Here is a 25,644-nt window from a genome sequence, read left to right on the forward strand (position 1 = left end):
TATTAACATATCTTACCTTAGTTTTTTAATATAATCTGACAGAACTATGAATATTTGCCATGGGTAAGGTTGGAACTGACTAAACAGTTTTCTTAATTGTATATCGTAGTCAATTTATTACATCTAGAATTATTTCTTTAATTTCCAAGGGAGGGACTTTTTATGATAATCAGAATCTAGGCATTGGTGGTTTTTTTATAATATGGAGATATATGTCTGCCTCAGCTCTAAAAACATTTTTACTAGCACTTAAGACACAAATACTATAATATATTAAATAACATGGAATATACATGAAAAAACTAAGCATGTAAACAGTAGCATACTGTACATTCAAAGAAAACTTACCAAACAGTTGTTTCCACTTGACTATCATTGAGCTGTCTATTGTCCAGTTGGGCAAAAAGTGGGAAAAGTACTTGGATCCCTCCAATTGAATGGATTGCACTATGGATTGAATGTGTCACTATAGCTTTCACATCCTATATCAAAGACAAAAATATTTAGTAAACTTCCATGACATGATTTTCATCACTATTCCCTTCCCCAGCCCAGGCATCTTTATATGGTTAGCATTTTTTATATTGTAAGAGCTCTCAAGCATTTAACTATTGACAGACATACATATGTACAGTAAAAATTAAGTATCTTTGACTAGTCATCTTTAAAGTTTCAATAAGCTGAGAAGACTTTATCCCAAAATTATGAAGACAAATTAAGTTATTCTAGAATAAAGAAATATTTAAGGACATTCAAGCAATTTTCAAGTTGGCAGGTTAGACATTTTCAAATAAGAGTTTTTTATACGTAGAAACTTCATGTTTAGAAGTCAGAAGATTATTTATTTCAAAGGATACAGAAACACATAACAGACAGAACAAGTTTATAAGTAAGTAAAAAAGGTAAAGACAAAAGCTTGGTTTAAGAAGTCAAAATAAAAAACCATTTTTGTAGGTGAGTAGTGCTAACTGTGGGAAATGCAGACACTCTCAGTGCTGACAACATGAGCACCCCCATCCACTTACCTGGAGCATCAATGCATGAGGCGAATGCACAAATATAGATGCGTTTTCCTTTGGTGAGGACTCCAAGCAAAGCTGAGCATCAGTAGCCTTGGCATTGTATGAAAAGGCAATACTACTTGCAAGTTTTCCATCATACAGAACCTGTTTGTGATGTTCTGCCAAATGAATATCACTCTCAGACTTAAACTTGAAGGTACTCTGCAAAAATAAAGCTTCATTAAAAGTCTTTTTAAAATAAGAGTAAACTATGAATTTTTAAAGCAGACAAACAGTAATACAGTAATATTTATTGCATTCCCTCCAAGTATCTGGCACTAGACAGGAGTGATATATATTTCACTACTTTCACTTCAGTTTTGAGAGCTGTTTGATTTATTAACAATAAATGTTTTAAAGAATATCTACGATTTTTAGATTAATCCAAATACTTACAAACACTGCAGACCAAGTATGTCTTGTCAAATTCTAGTAGTTTTCTGCCTATGGCCTGACTACAAACCAGTAATTTTCAAACTACTAATTACTACATGTAAGTCAAGACAAAGGGAACATGAATAATTAATCATGTGTATTCAAAGTTACGGATGGCACTTTTATATTAAAATATATTTAGTTATCTCAATATTAGAATTAAGTGAAACTGCCCTATTTGGATCAGATGTTTCATTCTACTTAAGTAAAATATAGAACATTATTTCTCACCTCAAAACTTCCAATTTTAATGACTTTTTAAAACTCACTGCTTCACACTTCTCAAGATAAACGTGTTTCAAAATATGCCATTTTAAAACTAGAATTTTATTTTTGACCCTAATATATACTACAAAAGAAACCTGCAAACAGAATTTCTTAAAATATTTTTAAATGTAACCTACGAATTTTAAACTACCATTTAATAAATAATATTGGCATGTTGACTTTTGTTGCAGACCAGAGAATAAGGCATGAATTAATTTGTAGCAACAAAATTATCTTATGGAAGATAAAGGAATCAAGAATCACTAAAGACACCCAGAAAAAGAGGGAATACTGCAGGGCTGAGTGGGCAAGAGCAGAGCTGTAGTGTATGCAGGTAGAGCAGAGCTTGCAATTCTGGGCACAGGGAGACACAGGGAGCACTAGCTAAAACCGGAGTAGCACACTTCCAAACCTCTTCAATGAAGGAAGAGTTTCCATGATATCTGAACCACAGACTAAGATGAGACTGTAAGGGGAAGTCCAAGACTACACTCAAAGGGATTAACTAGTGTGGCATGTTCATTGATCCAGTCTCTCACATTTTTTGTTTACTGCAGCTAGTTACATGGGGAAACTGCAAAGGTATCAGGGCAACTCCTGTCCAATATACAGCCTAAGACAAACAAACAAAAATGTTTGCTAGGCTTGTTCCCAAGCACCCTAGAAAGCAACATTCCCTCTGAAGCATGTGTCCCAAGCATCAGATAACCTGACTGATGATCCAGTGTTTTAAAAATGTTTTCTTTTGATTCCTAATTATTTGATTTTCTTTTAATTCCTATTGTAAGACATGAGTATTCTCTAAAATTGAATGGAGTATGTTGATTTTTCAATTAGCAAATCAAATATACATAAATCCCCAACATGAGTTTCTACTACTTTCATAAGGATCTTGAAAACATACTATATTTTTCAACTGCAGATACTCATTGTTTCTTCATGAGTCCATGCATAAACATGTACTCATAAGCATTTACTAGGATAGTAAAAATCCATGAACAAGTAATAAAGTTAAATTACATATTCACTAATGTGTACACTAACATATAACAATAATGTGTGAAAATGCTTCTTGAATAGAAGCCACAGCTGTAAAAACATAAAAAATAAAACTCCCTGCTTGTTTAAAATATACTAAGATTCTCAATTCATTCACATAAAATTTGAATGTTAATTTCTCTTAAGAACTTTCTAAATTGATATATATTTTAAGAATTTCTCTAAATATGTAATATGAATTTTATAAAATAAGAATTTAATTTATGGCCATCCTATGGAAATCAATCTCCCAAATCAATGCAATCACCATCAAAATCCCAACACAAATCTTAACAGATCTTGAAAGAACAATTCTCAGCTTTATATGGAAAAAAAAAAAAAAACTCAGGAGAGCTAAAACAATCCTGAACAATAAAAGAACTTGCTCAACTATGTTCACTGCTGCTCTATTCATAATAGCTAGAAACTGGAAACAACCAAGATTTTGCACAACAGAAGAGTGAATAAAGAAAATGTGGCAAGTTTATATAATGGAGTAATGAACTGCTTTTTAAAAATGACATTAGAAAAATTTCAGGCAAATGAATAAAACTAGGAAAAATACCATCTTAAGTGATTTAACCCCAGGCCCAGAAACATAAATGCTGTAGTTTTTCTATTCTCTTATGTGTACATTATTCATTACATAAAAAATAACCAAGCTACATACAATCTGTAGACCCAGGAAGTTAAGTTATACAGTAAGGGACAAGTGGTGATGCATAGATCTCTCTGGGAAAGGGGAATAGAATAGATTTTATGGATGGCTTGGGATTAAAGAGAAGGGGAACAGGAGGATCAGGCATTGGAGGGCAGGAGAGATAGGGTAGAGGAAGGGAATGGGGGAGACAGCTAAAATTGAGGGGCATTTGCAGATAGTATGGAAACCTAAGGCAATGAAAGAAGACAATCTTAATGAAGTCTCCAAATAATGAAAGAGGCAGACTCCCAACTGGCCATCTCTTGTTACCAAACTCAAGGTTCAGAGAACCTGACTTAACCTTGCTTAGCCAGCCATCAGAAAAGCTTCCTTCTGAAGCAGATGGAAAAAAATACAGAGATCCACAGCCAGACATTATGCAAAGAGTAAGAAATCTTGGAACACACACCTTCAAATGGGATGTCTCCATCAAATTCCTCCCCTCAGAGCTCAGAGAACCCCACAAAAGGAGCTGAAACAGTGTAAGAACCAGAGGGCATGGAGGACTTCAGGAGTACAAGTCCCACTAAATCAACTGAGAAAAGTTCTTATGAACTTACAGTGACTGAAGCAGCAAGCACAGTGCCCACACAGGAAAAAACAACTCCTACAGTATATATTAGAGCTTTCAGTTTAGCATTTTCATGGGATTCCTGAGTATGTGAAGATTCTTAGGGCTCTTTTCTTTCTATTGGTTTGCCTTATCTGATGTGATAGTTTTTTCTTACTGTGTTTTATCTTACTGTATTTTATTTTATTTTGTTTTGTTGTCTTTTACAAGCCTGCAATTTTCTAATGAAGGACAGAAAGGAATGGATTCAGATAAGAAGGGAGGTGAGGAAGAGTAGGGAGGACAGAGGAAGGGGAAATTGTAATCAAGATACATTACACTAGGAAGATTGAGTCAGGGTAGGAAGAGAAGACAGGAGAGACACAGAGAGAGACAGAGAGAGAGAGAGAGAGAGAGAGAGAGAGAGAGAGAGAGAGAGAGAGAGAGAGAGAATGAACATAAAATAGAAAACCAGTATTTGTTTGAAGAGAAAACTGAACCTAAAGAAAGGTCTAGAGACCTACAAATATGCTGCCAACTAATCTGAGCAACCATGGAAAGGCTACCATAAATGCCCTTCCCGGATAATGAGATCAACAACTAACTTATTCACCATCATGGAGCCTTCATTTAGTACCTGTTGGAAACAGAAGCAAACACCCACACCTAAACACTGAATCGAACTAGAATCCAGATGCAGAGAGTGAGGACAAGACCAGGTTGCAGCAACACATAGAGAGAGGAGCTAACAGCCCCCCCCCCCAGACAGATAGCTGGGAATCCAGCATGGGACTGACTCAGGCCCCCCTGAATATGGGTCTCAGCCAGAAGGACTGAACAGTCTAAGGGACCTCAGACAGTGGAACCAGGATGTATCCCTGGTGCACAAAAGGACCTTGCAGACACATCCCCCATGGAGGGATACTGCCTTAACCTAGAGATAGGAGAGAAGTCCTAGTCCCTACTTCAAATGACTTGACAGATTTACATGACCCCAACTGGATAGCATTGCCCTACATGTGGAATTGGTGTGGGGGATGGGAGGGGAGTGTGGTCAGGGTGCATGTGAGGGGGCAGAGAGGGTGGATGGGAAGGGGGAGGAAAGAGGGAGGGGAGGAACTGGTATCGACATGCAAAATAAAAAATAATAATAATAAAGAATTTATTTATAATAAAAATAAAAGTGGAAAATTTTCTGTCTTAACTTTCAAAATAGATCTGTACTTTAAAATTTTTTCTAAATACATGATAATATATTTATAAAATTATAACTTTATTTTTTCTCCAATTTTCAGGAAAAATACAAATGTATATCAAAATATGAGTAAATATAGAAACTTCCCACACAGATAACATATAATATGTATTGCTGCTCTACATTATCACTCCTATGAGACCACACATTGTCTGTCAGCATGCCACAGTGAGAAGACATGAAATAGAACAGTGGCATCTTAATCCAATTATGTCAAATTTATTGGATTTATGAAAAATAAAACATGTCCAAAGAATATAAGTAGTTAATAGAGAATATAAAACAAGACTGAAATAAATAGGTAAACAGTATAAGATGACATATATCCCTAACATTCTGAATTTAAATTTCTGTTCAACAACTTACATGTATCAAAGACTCCTCTGAGAATCTGAGTTTAAGTCAGGGGCAATCAAATTTAGTGGGTGCCTTCAGTCAGACGACTTTCACAGTTGTTCATGAATTACATAGAATTCCAAGTGGAAGTTTAATTTTTTTCATATTTACCTAGTGCATTCATTTTTAATAACTCATGCACAAAGGATATAAATGTATTACATATGCACATGTGGCAAACTCAACCCTTTTTAATGAATTTTAAATTATATAATAATTTTTCCTTTAAAAAAGACTAGCAGTTGGCCTTCACTAAAGACTAAAGTTGAAAGATACTTCAAGTCAGTATATGATGTTAATAAATGACAGCATGGAAAACAGCCAGCAAGTTACACCTTCTGAATATCCTCCATCAGACTGACCCATAGGATCTTCAGCTTGATTTTCTATGCTCAAATAGCACACAACATGACTTTAAAATCATGTCAGTGTACAATCCCATAGAAAACAAAGAAAGCATTATTTTAATAGAAAATATCAAAAGTTCAGTCTGACTTTCACGGTGAGCACAATCCTTTTTCCTGACCATGACATTGCATGGGCAATTCAGATAGTTTTGAGAGTAGTTTAGAAATAACCATTATTATAGATCATCATAAGGACTGTGGTCTCTCCTTATACAGTGGTATGAATTTGTTACCAAAATAAAGCCATGAAAGGAAATATTACTTTTATAAAACTAGCCATTGTGTTTATTAATTACTGGTTATACATTTGTTCATCACATCCAGACATTTTTAGTCATAAAATCTTAAAGATCAGAGAAAACTTTTAATAGCAATTTATATACACAATAAAACTTTTTACTGAAGAGAAGCTTGAAAAACTAATAAAATAAAACCTTGAAAATATAAAAAAAATGCATTAAGTTTTCAGTTGTGTTGGGATAGATATCTAAAATTCCATTACTCAAAAGACTAAGACAAGAGGATCATATTTTGAAGTCAGATGGCATACTAATACAATGTACATACAAGAAGATATAATACAGGTAGCTTGTATATTTGTAGTATCTGTAAAATAACTAAGGAAGAAGGGCCTCACTTAGTAGACCCATAAACCCCTAAATCAGGTCATTTGCCTAATATAAACATGAGAAAATGTACTAAAATGCTGCTTAACTAAATAGCTAAGTCTAACTGCCAAGAAAGTCGCAGGATGGATGGTATCTGCAATACTGATCTCCATAAAGCATTACTAATGTCAAGAATATAGGCACTCTGTTTCTTGCTTACTTGCTTTTTGAGACAAGCTGGCCTCAAACTTCTGGGTTAAGAGGTATGAGCCACACCTAACTACCACATTTATATAGGATAATACCTATTACTCTCCCCGTAACACATACTGAAGATTATTGACAGAATATTATAATAACTCTGCAATACTCAATAAGTATGTCCTGGTGCTAGCTGTGTATTTGACAATTTCCCTTTAAAGACAAATATAAAGTCCATCTTGGGTCATTAAAAACAAAATCATAGATTCTAAAAGTTGCATATTGAACCCTGTATTTGAAAAGTACCTTGCTATAAACTTTTTGAATACTACTATAGCAAAATATATGTATGGTCCAGACTTAGTACTTGGATATTCAAAGCCTTGAGCAACCTAAGTTTATTAAAAGCATTCTTCTCTTTCTCTTTTTATTTATTATTTTTTCTTATTTTATATACCGATCCCAGTTCCCTCTCTCTCCCTCCCAGGCCCCCAGACCCCACTCCAGTCCCATTCCCTACCCACTCCACAGGGAGGGTGAGGCCTTCCAGGAGGGATCATCAAAATCTGTCAAGTCATTTGGAGTAGGATCCAGGCCCTACCTCCTGTCTCTAGGCTAAAGGAGCACCCCTCCATGGGGAATGTGCTCCCAAAGTCCTTTTGTGCACCAGGGATACATCCTGGTTCCTCTGTCAGAGGTCCCTCAGACTTCCCAGGTCTGAGTTGGTCCAAAGCTGGTTTCCCAGCTATTAGGTAAACTGTCTCTGTGGATTTGTGTAGCCTGGTTTTGACCGCTTTTCTTATCACTCCTCCCCTCTCTGAAACTGGATTCCAGGAGTTTGGCTCAATGTTTAGCCAAACATTGCTTCTGCTTCTGTTTCTAACAGCTACTACATGAAGGTTCTAGGATGGCATATAAGTTAGTTATTAATCTCATTTTCAGGAAAGGGCATTTAAGGTAGCCTCTCCACTGCTGCTTAGATTGTTAGTTGGGAATCATCCTTGAAGGTCTCTGGACATTTCTTTAGAGTTAGTTCTCTCTTCAAACCTATAATGGCTCCCTCTATTGAAATCATTCTTGAGTTTCATTATAAAACTAATGTTCCCACTAAGTGTTCTACCATCAAATCACACCTAATCATGGGTCTACCCGTTAATATCCTGTACATATTTGTTTTCCATCCTATCAATCATGTCCTCGATCTCAAATATCTCGGACACTGCCTTTTATTCTAAGAACTCTTAAAAAAAATCTTCTGTCTTTGTAAGATTTCTTAAATCTTTTAGGTTGAAATTAACTATCCTAGAATAAAAATCTAATCATACTTGTATTATATTTCCTTTCTAATACACATAACAAGCTTTATTTATAAATATTTAGGAATGCAATTATATTTTCATAAGAGTATAAGCTAAATCATATTAATCCCCAAAGCTTAGAATACTTCTTTGAATTTAATAAATATTGAATATATTGAATTTTTTCAATTGAGTGCCCTGGAGTCAACATTATCAACCTCAAACATGTAAGATTACTGAAGAGAATAAGGATTACAGTTACAAGCTTGACAATAAATGACAAAGTTAATAAAGAAAATTTCAAGTCAGTATTTTAACGTAGCAAAAAATGACTAAACCAATAAAATGATAACATATATATCAGTTTACCTGTTGTGTCAAGTACTGGCTGAATAATCATTGTAACATTTCATAATTTTTTTTTTTTTTTAGAAAAGGACAGTACAATACACTGTCCAATGGACAATGTCATTTAACACAATGACACTGGCTACAAAAAGACACTCCAGAGTCTCATTTGCATTACCAAGCCATTACTGAAACTGATTCTTCTACTATAACCAAAGATTTGTAACATTTCTGTAGTGTCTTGGAAGGATGGGTATTTTAGTAGACTAGAACTTAAAAAAGTTAGACTGAATAATAATTTGGTATTATGAGACATAACTTACAGACATGCCTCAAACTGAAAGAAGTGTGAATTTATACATACATGTATTTTATATATTTATATATATATATATATATTCAATGTACACACATAGAGTTGAAAGAGCTGTAGTTTCTTTCCTAAGTGTTGTCATTCATTTTGGAGTAATTACAGAACATCTGCAGATTTGGATATAAATGAACTCTCCCTGGATCAAAACTCCAAAATCCCCAACTAAAAACAGAACTCCTGGTATTGCTATTAAACCAATAGCTTTTCTTAGGACTCATGGAGTCACACCATGCTCATCTCCAAAAATAATTCTCAAAAAAGTCTTCTAACTCAGCAGACAGATCTTCCATAGCACCCGCTTTCTCAAGTCCCGACTGTGTTGGTCCTCTTAAATGCTAACCACCAGGTGTTCCTCCTGTACTTCACAAGAAATACCAACCATGACGGTGCATGCCAGGCAAGGATAGATATACAGTCAGATACTGTACTAAAATAAAAATCTTGTTTTATGTTAAGACAGAGGATAAGTTATTTACTTCTGTAAATTTCTCTTGCTCACTTATGCAATGTTTACTGAAAGAATAAATGAATGGAACAGTAAATGTTATTGTTCCTATTTAGTTTGCCCTATCCATTATCTGACACCTCTTAATTTGCTCATATTTCAATTGAGTAACTGCTACCTTTGATTTGAGAGGTCAAAATGTCTGCTGTAAGGAAATGTCTGATTATTTACAAAGCTCAAGAAAAGCATGTAACATTGACCTTACTCAGTTCAAATGAGCTACTGAATTTCAGTCCATCTCAAATCATTTATTTCTAAACATTAAATGTGGAAACTATTCAGCAAATAAGAGTATTTCTAGCCCCTCTCCAATTTCCTGTTAGTGATTTGTTATTTATTTATAGAAAAGGAGAGGGTTTATTTGGCTTATATATCCCGAATCACAGTCTCTTGAAGGAAGTCAAGGAAAAATTTGACCTGGGTAGGAGGCAGGACCTGATGCGGAAGCCATGGAGGAGTGCTGCTTCCTGAATTCCTCAGCCTGATTTCTTAAGAACCTAGGACCACCAGCCCAGGGGGGGGGGGCACATCCAATTTAATCACTAATTAAGAAAATGTTCCATAGATTATCTACCAACAGCCCAATCTTATGGAAATATTGTTTTCTGAAAATATGTTTTATTTAAATTTGAACACTCTTGTTTTCCATGTCAATCCCAGGTCCCTCACCCTTCCCATCTCCCTTTCCCCAAGACATCCCCTATCCCATCCCGTTTCTGCTCCCTAGGGAGGGTGAGGCCTTTCATGGGGGATCTTCAAAGTCTGTCTTATCATTTGGAGCAGGGCCTAGATTCTCCCCAGTGTGTCTAGGCTGAAAGAGTATCCTCAAAGTGGAATGGACTCCCAAAGTCTACTCTTATACTAGAATAAATACTGGTCCACTACTAGAGGCCCCACAGCTAGCTAGTCCTCATGACTAACACACACTTTCGGGGGGGTTGCATCTGTCCTATGCTGGATTCCCTGCTATCAGACTGGGGTCCATGAGCTCCCCTTGTTCAGGTCAGCTGTTGCTGTAGGTTTTTCCAGCCTCATCTTGACCCCTTTGCTCTTCACTACTCTCTTTCTAGACTGTATTCCAGGAGTTCCAATAAGTGTTAAGCTGTGAGTGTCTGCTTCTGCTTCCATCAACTGCTGGATGAAGGCTCTAGGATGGCACATAAAGTAGTCATCAATCTCATTATAGGGGAAGGACATTTAAGGTAGCCTCTCCACTATTGCTTAGATTGTTAGTTGGGGTCATCCTTGTAGATCTCTGAACATTTTCCTATTGCTGGATTTCTCTTAAAACCCATAATGACTCCCTCTATTCTTGTTCTCCTTTATTCTTCCCCTGACTCAATCTTCTTGCTCCCTCATGTCCTCTTCTCCTCCTCCTCTTCTCTTCATTTTCTCTTAATTCCCTTTCCCCTTGCCCCATGCTCCCAATTTGCTTGGGAGATCTTTTCCCTTTCACAGGGGGACCATGTATGTCTCTCTTAAGGTCCTCCGTGTTTCCTAGCTTTTCTGGAGGTATGGATTGAAGGATGGTGATCATCTGCTCTATGTCTAAAATCCATGAGTGAGTACATAATATGTTTGTCTTTTTGTGGCTGGGTTACCTCACTCAGGATGGTTTCTTCTACTTCCATCCATTTGCCTGTAAAGTTCAAGATTCCATTGTTTTCTTTTTTCCACTGAGTAATACTCCACTATGTAAATGTACCACATTTTTTATATCCATTCTTCAGTTGAGGGGCATTTAGGTTTTTTGCAGGTTCTGGCTATTACAACTAATGCTGCTATAAACACAGTTGAACACAAGTCTTTGTTGTATAAATGTACATCACTTGGGTATATCCCTAAGAGTGGAAATGCTGGATCCTGTGGTAGATTGATTCCCATTTTCTAGAGGAACCGCCATACTGATTTCCAAAGTAGCTATATGACTTTGCACTCCCACCAGTAATGGAGAAGTGTTCCCCTTTCTCCATATCTTCTCAAGCATAAACTGTCTTTTTGGTTTTTATTTTAGCCATTCTTACAGAAGACAGTATCTCAGAGTTCTTTTGATTTGCATTTCCCTGATGGCTGAGGTTGTTGAGTACTTTTTTAATTGTCTTTCAGCCATTTTAGATTCCTCTATTGAGAATTCTCTGCTTAGTTCTGTACCCCAATTTTAATTAGATTAATTGGTGTTTTGGTAACTACCTTTTTGAGTTCGTTGTATATTTTGGAAATCAGCCCTCTCTCAGATGTGGGGTTGGTGAAGATCTTTTCCCATTCTGTGGACTACCTTTGTGTCTTGTTGACTGTGTCCTTTGCCTTACAGAAACTTTTAAGTTTCAGAAGGCCCCATTTATTAATTGTTGTACTACTGGTGTTGTGTTGAGGAAGCAATCTCCTGTGCCAATTCATTCAAGGGTACCTCCTACTTTGTCTTCTAAGAGATTCAATGTGGCTGGATTTATGTTGAGGTCTTTGATCCATTTGGACTTAAGTTTTGTGCATGGCAACAGAAATGGATCTATCTGCAGTCTTGTACAGGTCAGCATTCAGTTATGCCATCACCATTTGCTGAAGATGCTTTCTTTTATCTGCCATATAATTTTAGCTTCTTTGTCAAAATCAGGTGTTCATAGGTGTGTGGCTTAATAGCAGGTTTTCAATTAGATTCCAATGGTCTACCTGTCTATTTTTGTGCCAACACAAAACTGTTTTCAGGACTATAGCTGTATAATAGAGCTTGAAATCCGGAATGGTGATGACTCCCGAAGTTCCTTTATTGTTCAAGGATGTATAGGCTATCCTCAGTCTTTTGTTTTTCCATATAAAGTTAAGTATTGTTCTTTCAAGGCCTTTTCTTTTTCCATATAAAGGTCTGAGAAGAATTGTGCTGGGATTTTGATTGGGATCACATTGAATCTGTAGATACCTTTTGCAAGATTGCCATTTTACTATGTTGATCCTATCCAAGAGCATTGGACATCTTTCCATTTTTTGGTATCTTCCTTAAATTCTTTATTTAAAGACTCAGTTCTTATTATACAGGTCTTTCATTTGTTTGGTTAGCGGTACCGCCAAGATAATTTATGTTGTTTGTGGCTATTGTAAAGGGTGATTGATGTTTCTCTGATTTCTTTCTCAGCCCCTTTATTTTAAGTATATGTAGGACTACTGGTTATTTATTTATTTATTTATTTATACTTAATATTGTATCCTGTCACTTTGTTTATCAGCTAGTAGAGTTTTTCAGGTCACTAATGTAAACTTTCATATCATCTGTAAATAGTGAAAGCTTGACTTCTTACTTTCCAATATGTATCCACTTGATCTCCTTTTGTTTTGTTATTGTTCTAGCTAGAACATCAAGTACAATGTTGAGATATGGAGAAAAATAGTTCCTTATTTTAAAGGAATCTCATTGAGTTTCTCTCCATTTAGTTTCATGTTGGCTGTTGGTTTGCTGTATATTGCTTTTACTATGTTTAGTTATGTTCTGTTATCCCTGATCTCTCTAAGACCTTTATCATGAAGGAGTGTTGGATTTTGTCACAGGCTTTTTCAACATTTAGTGAGATGATCATGTGGCTTTTCTTTTTCAGTTTGTTTATGTACTGGATTATATCGATGCATTTTCGTATGTTAAACCATCCCTGTATCCCTGGGATGAAGCCTTCCTAATCATGGTGATTTTTCTGATATGTTTTTGGATTCGATTTGCCAGTATTTTATTGGGTGTATTTGCATCAGTGTTCATGAGGAATATTGGTCTGTAGTTCTTTCTTAGTTGCGTCTTTGCATGGCTTGAGTACCAAGGTAATTGTAGCTTACCATGTGATATCTCTCCCTCCCCAGGAGTTGGATACAACACAGAAGGAGCTAGAAATGCAGGTAGTTGAGCCATCTAACTCAGAGCAGAGAGGCAGATGGCAGCTTGGGACAGGGCCAACTGGGACACTGTAGGCATTTTGGCTAAGGTGTAAGGAGCAGAAGTGGAGGAAGGTGGAAGCTGTAGACATGGTATTGGGGTTTCCTTTACAGGAGATTGGCTTCACAGAGGCCTGTAGGCCAGTGATGGCAGTGGCTTGTGTCACAAACTGACTTCTTTATTGTCACCTGCTTTTCGGTTGGTGACCAGGAATAGGTCCCCAGAACCAGCCTCCTCCCTTTCTTGTCCAGCTTGAACTTGGATTTGGGAAACAAGAGGCCAGATTAGATGCAGCACTGCACCTGGTATTTGGCACTGATGGTATAAATCCTAATGATGAATCCTGAAGCATTTACAGGTCCTCACTTGAAGTACTTCTGGAGTTCTGCAGGGAAAGAATGGTAGACTTCCAGTGTCCAGTCTGCAGGTCCTAGCTATTTCTTGTGCTCCTCCTCCTATATTGGCTTCTGGCCTTATAGATAACAGTCTGGCAAGAATACATGCTCTTGGCCAGTTGCCAGATGAACTGCATCAATATAGGCTGGTAGGAGCACACTTGGCCTGTTCCATTTTCAGGATGAAACATAAATCCGCTGGCTCCTCAAATACCTGGTAGACACTGACTGAAAGGTATTTCTGGCTGTTTTCCCAGATGGAAGAGAAGGAAATGCCCAACCTACTTTTCCCATTTCTCCACAAAGGTCTTGTGTTTGTATACCCTCACCTCCTCTTCCTTTTCTGGCTTGGCACTAACGATACAATTGATGGAGCCATCACACAAAATACAATCAAACCATTCTTACAGTTTCCTTAAACACAAGAGCACTTAACAATAGCATGTGCATACACAAAAGTGAACACCCTGTCCATCTCTTCCAGTTGCTGGTCCAGCTGCACTCCTCACAAGATGTGATGCTCTTCAAACAGCACTGTGCCTCAGCAAACTCCAGCTTCTTCAATTGGAGCTGGCATTCACATATTCTGCACTTGCAGTAGCCCCATGCAAGCTGTTTTATCTTTTTGTCAAAGTGGTTCAAGTGCTTAACCCTGTTTAAAATTATTTTAAGTGGAGTTACCAAGGCCTTTAGACTTATCACAACTGAAATATTTTTACATTGCTACTTCAGATACAATTTTCTGTCACTTTCACTTATTTTTAAATATTAGACATCCCAACACGCAGATCAAACTTAACTAAAAGTTACCCAAAAGTTAATCAAAAGTCAACCAAAACAAACTTAAGAAAAGGAATAATGGTCATAACTATATTAAATTCTAACACAGAGCCATAGTAAGAAAACTAGTATGATTCTGGCCCAAAAGCAGATAGTTCAACTACTACAGAAATCTATATAGAAATTAATTAGCCAATGCAAAACAGATGCACCCTATAGCCCAACTATACATTCCTGGGTATTTTCCCAGAGGACTCCAAGTCAACATGTCACAGAGACACTTGCATATAAGTTCTCATTACCGCTGTAGTCACAGTAACTAAGTTATGGAACCAAACCCAGGTGTCCTACAACAGAATAATGGGTAGGAAAATGTGACACATATACACAATGGAATTCCTTTATTTAGTCATAAAAAATGAAACCGTGTCATTTTCAGGAAAGTGGATGCAACAAAAAGCTAATCATATTAATAAATTTGAACCAGATTCATAAAAATGGTGTTTTTATGTCATTTGTGGATTTTGTGTTTTATAGAGATTAAGGAAGTCATGCTTGTGTGTGACATAAAAGTAGAAGCAAAGCTGCTGCAAGATTGTACAGCCCACATGAGCAGCTATGAGTGCAGCTAAACATAAAGACATATACCTAGTTATATCATTGTGAGAATTTTGTTGTTGTAAATTTCTATAATGGTATACAGTTCATAAATGTGAACTTTGTAGGTGACAATGATGAGTCACAATGGAAAAAGGTACGGAAAGAGATACAGGGGTAAGGGTCCAAAAGTAATGGGAATGGGAGGTAAGGCCCACACCATACAATGGGCTCTTGTGTCAAAGTGTTCGTGTGTAACATAGGACCATGAGAGTCAATAAACTACTATATCCTACATACTATGAATAATCTAACTACAGCTTTCCTGAAAGTAGTGACTTGCTCACTACCAAGACATTGGGGTGAAGTACATAAACATTCCTGTCAGAAAGTGGTTGATTTTATTTTCTTTCTTTATATTATCTAAATTTCCAGTGGGAAAAAACCTGTCAGTATCAAAGAGTTTTGTATATATATGCTGTTGAATAATAACTGTGTTTTGTATTTCCAATAGAGAATATTCATCTGTGCTCATGAAGAAATGTGTAACATTTAGATCTCACTCTTTCCCTTATGTGGTGCCATTGATTACAGATTTATAGTTTACATTATTTATTACCTTCTCACCTTTATATTTTGTCACTATATTTAATATCACTTAATTAGTGCTTAAGAAAAGTTATTTCACAGCATAGAGAGATGGCTCATCAGTAAAGAGCACTTGCTATTCTTGTAGGAATCCTAGGATCAATTCCCAGAACCCAAACAATATCTCAGAAACATCTGCAAGTCCAGTTCCAAGTGACCAGTGCCTTCTTTGGGCTTCTAAGGGCACCAGGCACACACATGGTGTACATACATAAATGCAAGTAAACACAACACACACATACATACACACACACACACACACACACACACACACACACACACACGTGAATCTTTAAAGAAAAGCTAACTCAAATATTTTATGAAGAAAACAAAGACAGAAGACTAGATACATACTAAACTAAAAATATTAAGACCCCCCATGCAAAGTTATCTAAGGGAAAACAAGTGGTGAAGGCTCTATGTAGCCACCAGTTCAACTTCTCCAAGTTCAGTGACTTGTGTGGATGTTGTCTTCACCAATGAGACCTTGCTGTCAGTTTGTGGAGAGCAACCTATAGTTTTGGCAACAGCATGGGTTATTTGGGGATTCCCATAGGAAGTCATTGGCTAACAGCTCAATACTATGGAACCAATCTAGTTACTAGAAACTTGGTGTTTACATGTTTTTGTTTGTTTGTTTGTTGTTTTTGGTAGCTACAAGACAGTGGGTTAACTGCAAGATGTGCTCCTGCAATGGTGGCACAAAGCTTGTGAGGGTAACCAACTAATATCTGATTTGACTTAATACCCACTCCAAAAGATGAAACCCATACCCAACACTGCTTGGGAGACTACGAAACTGACACTAGATAGGCTAGCAACCTAGGGGAAAACCAAATACTAATGTCTAATGTTCTTTTAAAAAAAAAAAGAAAAGAAAAAGTAGCAATAAAACGACTCCTAATGACATTCTGCTACACTCATAGATCAGCACTTTGTTCAGCCAACATCAGAGAAACTTCCTTCTACAGCAAATGAAAACAAATACAAAAAAAAAAAAAAAAAAACCCACAGCCAGACAATAGGCAGAGTGAGAGGACCTTGGAACACTCAGCCCTAGATGGGATGTCTCCATCAATTCCTCAATTCCCTCCTCTCAGAGCTCAGAGAACCCAGCAGAAGAGGAAAAGGGAGGAATATAAGAGAGTCAGAGAAAATGGAGAACACCAAGAAAACAAAGCCCTCTAAATCAACATGATCAAAGCTTCTATGAACTCACAGATACTTAAGGAATATAAACAAGGCCTACATAGGTCTACACCAGGTCCTCTGTGCATATAGTATGGCCTCCAGTTTAGTGTTTTTAAGGGATTCTTGAGGGTGGAATGGAGTGAATCTCTAAGCTTGTGCCTTCTCTTGGGCTCTTTTCCTTCTGTTTGTTTGTCTGATCCAAATTTGTTGTATTAGTGTCTGTTTGATCTTTTATTTTATTTTATTTTATCCCTTGTAAGTCTGTTTGTTTTCTAATGTGAGACAGAAAGGGAGTGGGTCTGGATGGGAGGGGAGGTAGAGAGAAACTGAAAGGAATAGGGGGAAGGAAAACTGTAATCAGGCTATATTACGTGAGAAAGGAATCTATTTTCAATAAAAGAGGAGGAAGAAAGGAGACTGATGTAGAAGGAAACATAGCTATACTTAGAGTAATTCATATCTAGGCCCAGTGAAACAAATAAAACAAAAATGACACAAGGTAGCAACATGTAATGTCACTGTGATATAAAAAAAGCAAGAATCTTGTTAAGCATTCTGGTTTTTAAAATCACTGGGAACAAACAGATCTTTCTAAAAGAGTAATTTTGTTACTTACAAAACAAAATAATATAACCTGAATATGAATATAAAAATGTTTAAAAGAATATTTTAATACTTATTCTTACTCTTCCAAAACAATCTTCCATTTAAACATTAAACATTTAAAAACCAGCAACACTTTAACTCAAGACATGTTATTGACATTATTAACTTTGATTTACAATCTCTAATTTTGTCTCACCTCCAAAACTGTCTGAAATTACACAAATCCAAATGTGATTTAAGTAATCTACCCATACATTCCAAAGTGTACTCATTAAAAACAAATTCATAGGTGCCAATGTTGTATCTTGCCGAAAATGCAACTAATTCAAAAGCTAAATAGAAATCAGAATAATATGATAAATAAGCATCTGTGGTTTTGTGACAAGAATATACTCATTATTCTTTAATGACTATAAGGAACAAGTAAATGCAAACGTATAAAATGAGTGATCTCAATGGGACACAGCATTTGACACTACTTCCTCTAAATCTCTCTTTTCTCCATGGTACCCCTTTTCAACATGTCATTTTTATTAAAGATTCATTTATGTATGTATTTTATTTGAGTGTTCTACTTGCATGTATACCTGCATACCAAAAGAGGGCATCAGATCTTGTTATAGATAGTTGTAAGCCACCAAGGACCTCTGAAGATCAGCCAGGCCTTTTAACCACTGTTACCTCGAAAAGTCATTTTATACTTTTATAATATAACAAGTCATTTTGTCTGTTTGTAATAATAATAATGTAGATATTTCAAAATATGAGATTTTTAATGCCACTTTAATAAGCAATATACAGTTTTTTAAATTGGCAACTAAAGACGTGTCTTTAATATTAGAACACCTCTGTGGTGAAAAAAAAGGTTCAGGAAAGGACAATATTTAAAAACAGAAAGGACAAATAAAAAGGAGCATCACAGAAAGGTTCAAAAAGTTGAGATGACACTCATACTGAACAAAAATTTTCACTAAATCTATAATGTTATAGCAGACTATATACAACAAGATTTCTGCAGGGAATTTATAATAATGTGGTTATTCCTACCTTATAACCAGGTCCTAACTGATGAACTGCAAATATCTGTGCTGGGTTAAGAGCTTCACTGAACACATACACAGCCCCAAGTTGGCCACAGAATACCCTATTGGCATCAGCAGTTTCTGAAGATCCAAGAAAGCACTTGTCATAGCTCTATTTTTAAAAGTCACAGAAAAAAAATTAAATTGTTATTTTGTAATGACAGAACATTTAAATATGCATTTCTTCATTAAGAGAAGTATTTTAAGATACCAATAATAGAGAAAAGCACCATGTAAGCTATTTTTCAGGTATTTTAATAGTAAAAGTCAATGAGCAAGTTTTAGAGAAAATAAAGTCAGTTAAATAGGAGTTAAGCAAACCACAACCATCACATCCTCAGACTTGACCACCTTTTGAAAGTGTAACTCTTGAAGACAAAGAGTTTGTAATTGTTTATAATTGAATTTTATACTTCAGAAAACAAATTATAACTTGTTTACTGAAGCAAAGCTAATTTTAACTTGCTAATATTCACAGCTGCTCAAATTTAAAGAGGTTAAAGTGGATCCAAGGAATAACTTTATCAGATATTTACAATAAATCCATAGTGTTAAATTTATTAAAAGTCTACTTCATTTCTCCACATGGATATACCATCCTCTTTTTCTGTACTAAATCAGCAATGATTAAAAAAAATTAGTCTCTTCTTTTATGAGTAGGAATTATACAGAAGCAAACACACAATAATAATTCAATCTGCTCAGAATATCATCCACCTAAACATTCTCTCATCTAAAAAGCATGGCACACCTACATTCTCTCAATGCCAACTACTGAAGCCAGGGACAGTACTTACTGCCCAGTGGCCTCCCTCAGGATATGCCACACATTAATTTTAATAAGCACACCAATATTCAGCTATCAATCTAGACAGAGCCATAGAGAAATCAATTAGTAGAGAGATAGATCTACCAAATATAAAGTCCCATTTGTGACTCATACAATAACAAAATGTGTATGGAATATAAAACAAGGACTCATCACTAAATATACAAGTTTAATTTAAATTGTGGAAACTAAAACTTTCACTACATAAAGAATGTATACATGCTCAGGCTTCTCCATTTCTTGAAGTACTATCACAGTGAATTTAAAATCTTTCATCTTTGTTTGTTTTAAGTACTGTCTCTCCTGCTAATGTCAGTCAATAAAACTACAGGGAATTCCTTGTGTGTGAGTAATAAAGAGACTGTACCCCCTTACATCAGTGGACAGGAAGCAGAATTCTATTTGAGTTGTTCTTATTTGCCTATGGCTCCACTGTGGGACTGTTGGGCAGTAAAGCATAGGCAGGAACTTTCTAAGTATTGCATGTCCATGTAGCTTCTGTGCATATTCATATTGATTTACTTTGTTCAGCTGTGTCGTTTAAAAATTTTCTTAGTGAAAATCCAAGAATCATAGTTTCAGATCATATAAAACCAAGGTAAATTCAAGTGAGGACAACTTGTCACCCACTGATCTACAGACACACTGGAGACAATGTAAATAATCCTATCCATTTAAGAGAAGACAGAACAAAAGAATACACCATAACCTTTACCCTCAAAGAAATTAGAATTAAAGGAAATGTGAACAAAATTTAGAAGGATGTTTTAGTTGTTTTTCTTAAAAGCAAGTCATCACTATTAAAACCAGGTACACTGGGTTGTATACCACTGGCCTCAAAAGATAATTTTGGCCCTGCAAACCATGTTTTACTTGGCCCTAAAATGCCGGGGGAAGAAAAGGGAAAACCCAAACTATAGATATAGCAAGCATTCTTGAGATTTGAACTCCATGTCTCCTCTATCTAGACTCCAGTGTTACCTGCTCCATGACAAACACACAAAGTGAAGCAAGTATCTCAGTGTTATGATAACAGAGAATCCTGTATTTCATCTATCTGCCTTCTCATTTTACAGTCCTTTTCTGCCATAGGATTCTAAGTAATGCAGCCATATTGAGGTTGTTTTGGATTGTTTGTTGTTTGTTTTTGTTTGCATGTTTGTTTGTTTTGTTTTTTGGATTTTTGAGGCAGAGTTTCTATGTACAGTTCTGACTGTCTTGGAACTCACTTTGTAGACCAGACTGGCCTCCAACTCAAACCCAGCTGCCTCTGCTTCCTGAGTGCTGGGATTAAAGGTGTGCACCACCATGCCCAGCCAGACTGAAATCTTTGTAATATAAACTTGGGAGGCTTTTTTGTTCTGGGTCACATGGCAAGCCCAGGCCTATGTTTGCATATGAGGCACCAATATGGCCTAATCCCAGAGTACTACATAACCTCATCCTATTTTTAAATTTTTAAATATCATTAACCCATGTGTCTGAAACGAATGCATACTATATTAAAAATTAAATATAAATTATATAAATATAAATTAAGTATTAAATATAAATTAATAAAAACTTTCAAAAAGAAATTTGCATGTTTCTAAAAAATAGCCATTACTTATATTACAGAGAGAGAACATATTATAAAAACATTTAAGAAATTTAAACTTACATCATTTGTGTTAACATGCCAAGCCATGTCACCATAAGATACCAGCTGGCCATTAACATAACAACGGATCTCACTGTTTCTCCATCGATTGTAGATATGGACGATGCTGATCATGTACCACTGCAATACAACAACTAAGTTGTCAAATATCATGTTCAGTTACTACTGTCTAAAATACAGTCACAGCCTTTGCACGTCCCTACAAGAGATCTCAAGGAGTTTACATCTCATATCCCTTTCTCCCATTTCTTATGTCCCTGGTGAAAAAAGAAGCCAGGGTACTCCCAGTCCTTAACACTGATAAACAGAAAAAGAAGTGTTGCTTATGAACTGATGGAAAGGCACACACATGTGAAAGCAATCATAGAAGAACCACTATGAGTAGATTAACTTCATATCAAACACTCAGGATGAAAAGGAAATGCTGAATGAACAAGAGGGAAAGAATGTTGCAAGCAAAAGGATGCTTATAAAGTTCAGAACTGAGGCTTTATGAACCTTCCTCAGTATTTAGATGTTGCAACATCTGTAGCAAACTGGCCTTGTGTTTTCTGCATAATGGTTAATCTGTAAAGATTATGAGAGACATGAGATAGCTGCCGGGGAAGTGGATGCTGATACACCTATAAAATTTCAAAAAGGGAGCTACAGTAGCCTGAGCTTAGAAGACAAATGCACTGATAAGGTAAAGGAGGGGAGGGGCACTTAACTAATGGCACCAATAGAGGCACTGAGTAAGAATACTAGAAGTTTTCAATGGTGTCTAATCTTTTACTTAAATGGATTGGTACCATTAACTTACTTAGTAAAACATGATGAACAAGTCTATAGTTCTGTAACAGAATTTATTTTGGATCATAAACATAATTAAGTAACATGAATGTATAAATTACTGGATAAGTTAAACTCAGTTAAGTTATATTTATTTTTTTGTTTTATGAGACCATCAAAATATAGTGGATACAAGTGAGTGTTCACCATATTAAAGGACCCCAATGTTTGATATCTTTTAAGTTAAAGACAGTAACAGAACTAGAGAGTATATACACACACTGACACTAACCATATATACTATGACCAATCTGAGACCCCAAAACTTATATACAAAAGTGTACAACTAGAAATAAGAAAAATACATATACTGATACTAAGAATTTCTAAGGTACATATTACAACTAAAGAAAACAGATGATAAATAAGAAAGAGAACAACATAATATTTACACAAATATCACTAGAAGCCAGGTAACATGCTAATGTTTACTATAATTTTTACAAGGTCAAAAACCTCATAAATGGTACAAATGGGCAAACAAAACTTTTAGTGCTCATGTCTTTTTAGCAAAGGCCAGTAACCCATTTACTGAGGTATAGTTTTTCCTAATTGAAGCATAATAAGAATATAGTTACCACATCTCCAGAAAAATTAAAGAAAAACATTTAGATGAGTTTTTTCTGTACTAATAAGGAACAACAAAGCCAAATAATTATAATTATGATTTTCATTTTCAAGGTTTATTAGAATCTTTTCAGAAAAAAATTATTGAAGTGGTAATCCCTGGACCCTACTCCTCCCCAAACCCTTTGCAATCCCTCTATTGAAAATGTTAAGAGAAGCCCTACATGTGGAATTGGGGGGGGGGGATGGGAGGGAAGGGTGGTCAGGGTGCATGTGAGGGGACAGAGAGGGTAAAAGGGAGGGAGGGAGGGAGGGAGAAAGGGAGACAGAAAGGGAGGGAGAAAGGGAGGGAGGGAGAGGGAACTGGGATCGACATGTAAAATAATAAATTAAATAAAAAATGATAAGAGAAATAAGAGTGGGTTTTCATAAGCAAACAGGAATAATAAATAAAATGTGAACAAATGGATTGCAACTAATAACAATTTCACCTGTTTGTCTTTTAACTTCTAGCTAATGTTTGTAATTGTTATATTTTGGATAACTTTCTTAAAACTTTCCATTAAGGATTTGGGTGAATGTAGGAGGGTCTGGGAGGAGTTGGAGGAGGAGAAACAAACAATCAGAATACACTGTATTAAAAAGTTCCATTTCCAATAAAACGGACATTATAGTATTTTTCAAAAATATATATTCCTAACATTTGCAATTCTAATAATCTCATTTCTTTCTAGATCAAGGGTCCTCAGCCTTCTTAATGCTGTGCCCTTTAATACAGTTCCTCATGTTGTGGTGACCAAACCATGCAATTATTTCATTGTTACTTTATAACTATAATTTTGTTGCCGTTATGAATTATAATGTAAACATTTGATATACAGGATAACTGATACTGATAAAACATATGTCTTGAGAAAGCAAAACCTCTTTATTTAAGTTATGTGTGTCTGTGTGAGAGGATTGGATCCCCTGGAACTGGAGTTAAAGACAATTGGGAACTGCCATGTGTGTGCTAGGAGTTGAACCGTGGTCCTCTAGAAGAAAAGCTAGTATTCATAAATATCTGAGCCATCTCTCCAGCTTGTTTAAGTCGTTTTTATATATAGCTACTCAATTTACTGACATTCTACTGGATTCAATATTCTGTAAGTCATTTGAGAGATAAAAAGAAAAGAATCCATTACAGATTTTTATCTCAACACTCACTAAATGAGCATATAAATGAATAATGAAGTCTTTTTAATTATAAAAAGAATAGATTAATAATATCTGAAAATAATAGGCAGGTGGGGGTTACAGCTCTTTGATATAGTGCTTGACTAGCACACATGTATCTCCTTGGCTGGATCCCTAGTGAGGGAGGGAGGGGAAAAGGTATGGGAGGGAGAGAACCCAGAAAAAGTTTGCACAGAAATGTTGCGTGAAGTAGAATATTCTGATAGAATATCTGATAGAATAGAATATTCTAAAGACAGAACTGTCTGAACAAGTAAACCTAATTCATTCAGATCATAAAGCACATCAATAAAATTTAATTTATTTTTTACTTACAGAAAAGTTAATTATTAACTTAAGCAAATAAATGTCAGCAGGAAAATAAGTCTAGTATTAGTGTATAAAATAGTTTAGGAAAGAAAAAAATCATTCCAGATAAAGAGAAGGCAATATGAAAAAGTTAAGCAGCAAATAAGGAAATTTTAGATGGAAACAGATGTATTTCAGAGACATAATATATAGTACTAGAAAAAGTAATCAAAAGAAGATGAAAAACATGCCCCAATTATAATGAAAATGGTAGGCATCTAAACCAGAGGATTTCATACATATGTGGATGTGGACTTAAAGAGAGGAAACTCAGTGTATTTTATGTTCTAAGATCTGGGGGTGAAAAGACATCCAAGTGGTAACATCTCACAGGTGGTAAGAAGACAAAGAATAAGAGTAGAAGCAATAATGAAACTTGTAAAAATCCCCAGTAAGATTTAAGTGGCAAATAAATAAACAAACAGACAGACAAACAAACAGAGATGTTTCCATTTCTGTCCACTGTCGCATCCCTAGTGCCTACAGATATGGTATTTCGTAAATATTCAGCACATACTTCCTGGAAGAATTCGATCAGAATCAGAAAATGAACAAGTGTGAGAGAAACAACACAAGTGGTCAAAAGACCTCTCACAAATTACAAAATATCACATATAAAGGTCAGAAGAAATTATAGGAAAGAAAAAAGTACTGAAAGTCAGGAGAAAAGTTAAAGAATATTACACAAGTCAAAGCAGCAAAGCACTAGGACAAAGTGAATACAAGGGAAGCATCTACTCTGCCCTACCTTGCGTGGCTGGAAATCATACTTGACGCAGTGCTGGAAACCTTTTCCTTTGGACTTCAGAGATGTAACTATCAAACAGTTGCCAACAAAATGAGCAGAGTAACCAACTCCTTTGCTAGTACGAAAACTGTATTAATACAAGAATAGAAAAATTCTAGTTAAAAGAATCATATCAATGCCTACTAAAACGTTACACAATAAAACTTAATTCGGTGTAGTCAGAGTTAACACATTGATCAAATAGAAACTAAAACATAAGGTTATAGTAACTGAAATATAAGGAACTTAATTCAAAAAATAATAGATCATAAAAACTTTTTATACTTAAATGTAAAACTCCATAGACATAAAAAAAATTAATGATCAAAATATCTACTGGGCAGACATCACCTACTATGAAGGACCATCTCCACTTAGTCCATTCAAAACTCATTTCAAAATAGTTCATCTAGACAATAAAAAATTGGTTCCTAGTCTCCTATGTCAAAAGATCTTACCAAAAAGAGAGCTGAGTGAGTGTGGGAGTGTGTGTGTGTGTGTGTGTGTGTGTATACATATATGTCTAAATAAGAACATAAATACTAAACATAAATATAACTATTTGGTTACAATTTCTTTCCTGGCTATTATTTTTCACACCTATGTCAATTATAGAAATGAAAGACAAACTCTAGTGGGAATTGGTATCATATCTACTACATCAGATACTAGTAATCCTATGATCCCTTTAACAGATTTATCTTTGATTCTTATACTGTAAGTGGAAGGAAAACT

At 35.6% G+C, this 25,644-nt stretch overlaps 1 protein-coding gene across 5 annotated transcripts in view; it reads right to left on the minus strand.

The window, feature by feature from the left end:
- Nbea (neurobeachin) overlaps window positions 1-25,644 on the minus strand; it is a 511,635-nt gene that overhangs the window by 438,042 nt on the left and 47,949 nt on the right. For all 5 annotated transcript variants that reach the window (XM_051176972.1, XM_051176974.1, XM_051176973.1 and 2 more), the window contains exons 6-10: window positions 24,871-24,997; window positions 21,141-21,260; window positions 18,617-18,763; window positions 1,026-1,223; window positions 349-482 (exon numbers count right to left, since the gene is read on the minus strand). In XM_051176972.1, the coding sequence (XP_051032929.1) occupies window positions 349-482; window positions 1,026-1,223; window positions 18,617-18,763; window positions 21,141-21,260; window positions 24,871-24,997 (726 nt within the window). The remainder of the gene's footprint in view (window positions 1-348; window positions 483-1,025; window positions 1,224-18,616; window positions 18,764-21,140; window positions 21,261-24,870; window positions 24,998-25,644) is intronic.

This window comes from Phodopus roborovskii, unplaced genomic scaffold (assembly GCF_943737965.1).
Source record: "Phodopus roborovskii unplaced genomic scaffold, PHOROB, whole genome shotgun sequence".
Taxonomy (NCBI): domain Eukaryota; kingdom Metazoa; phylum Chordata; class Mammalia; order Rodentia; family Cricetidae; genus Phodopus; species Phodopus roborovskii.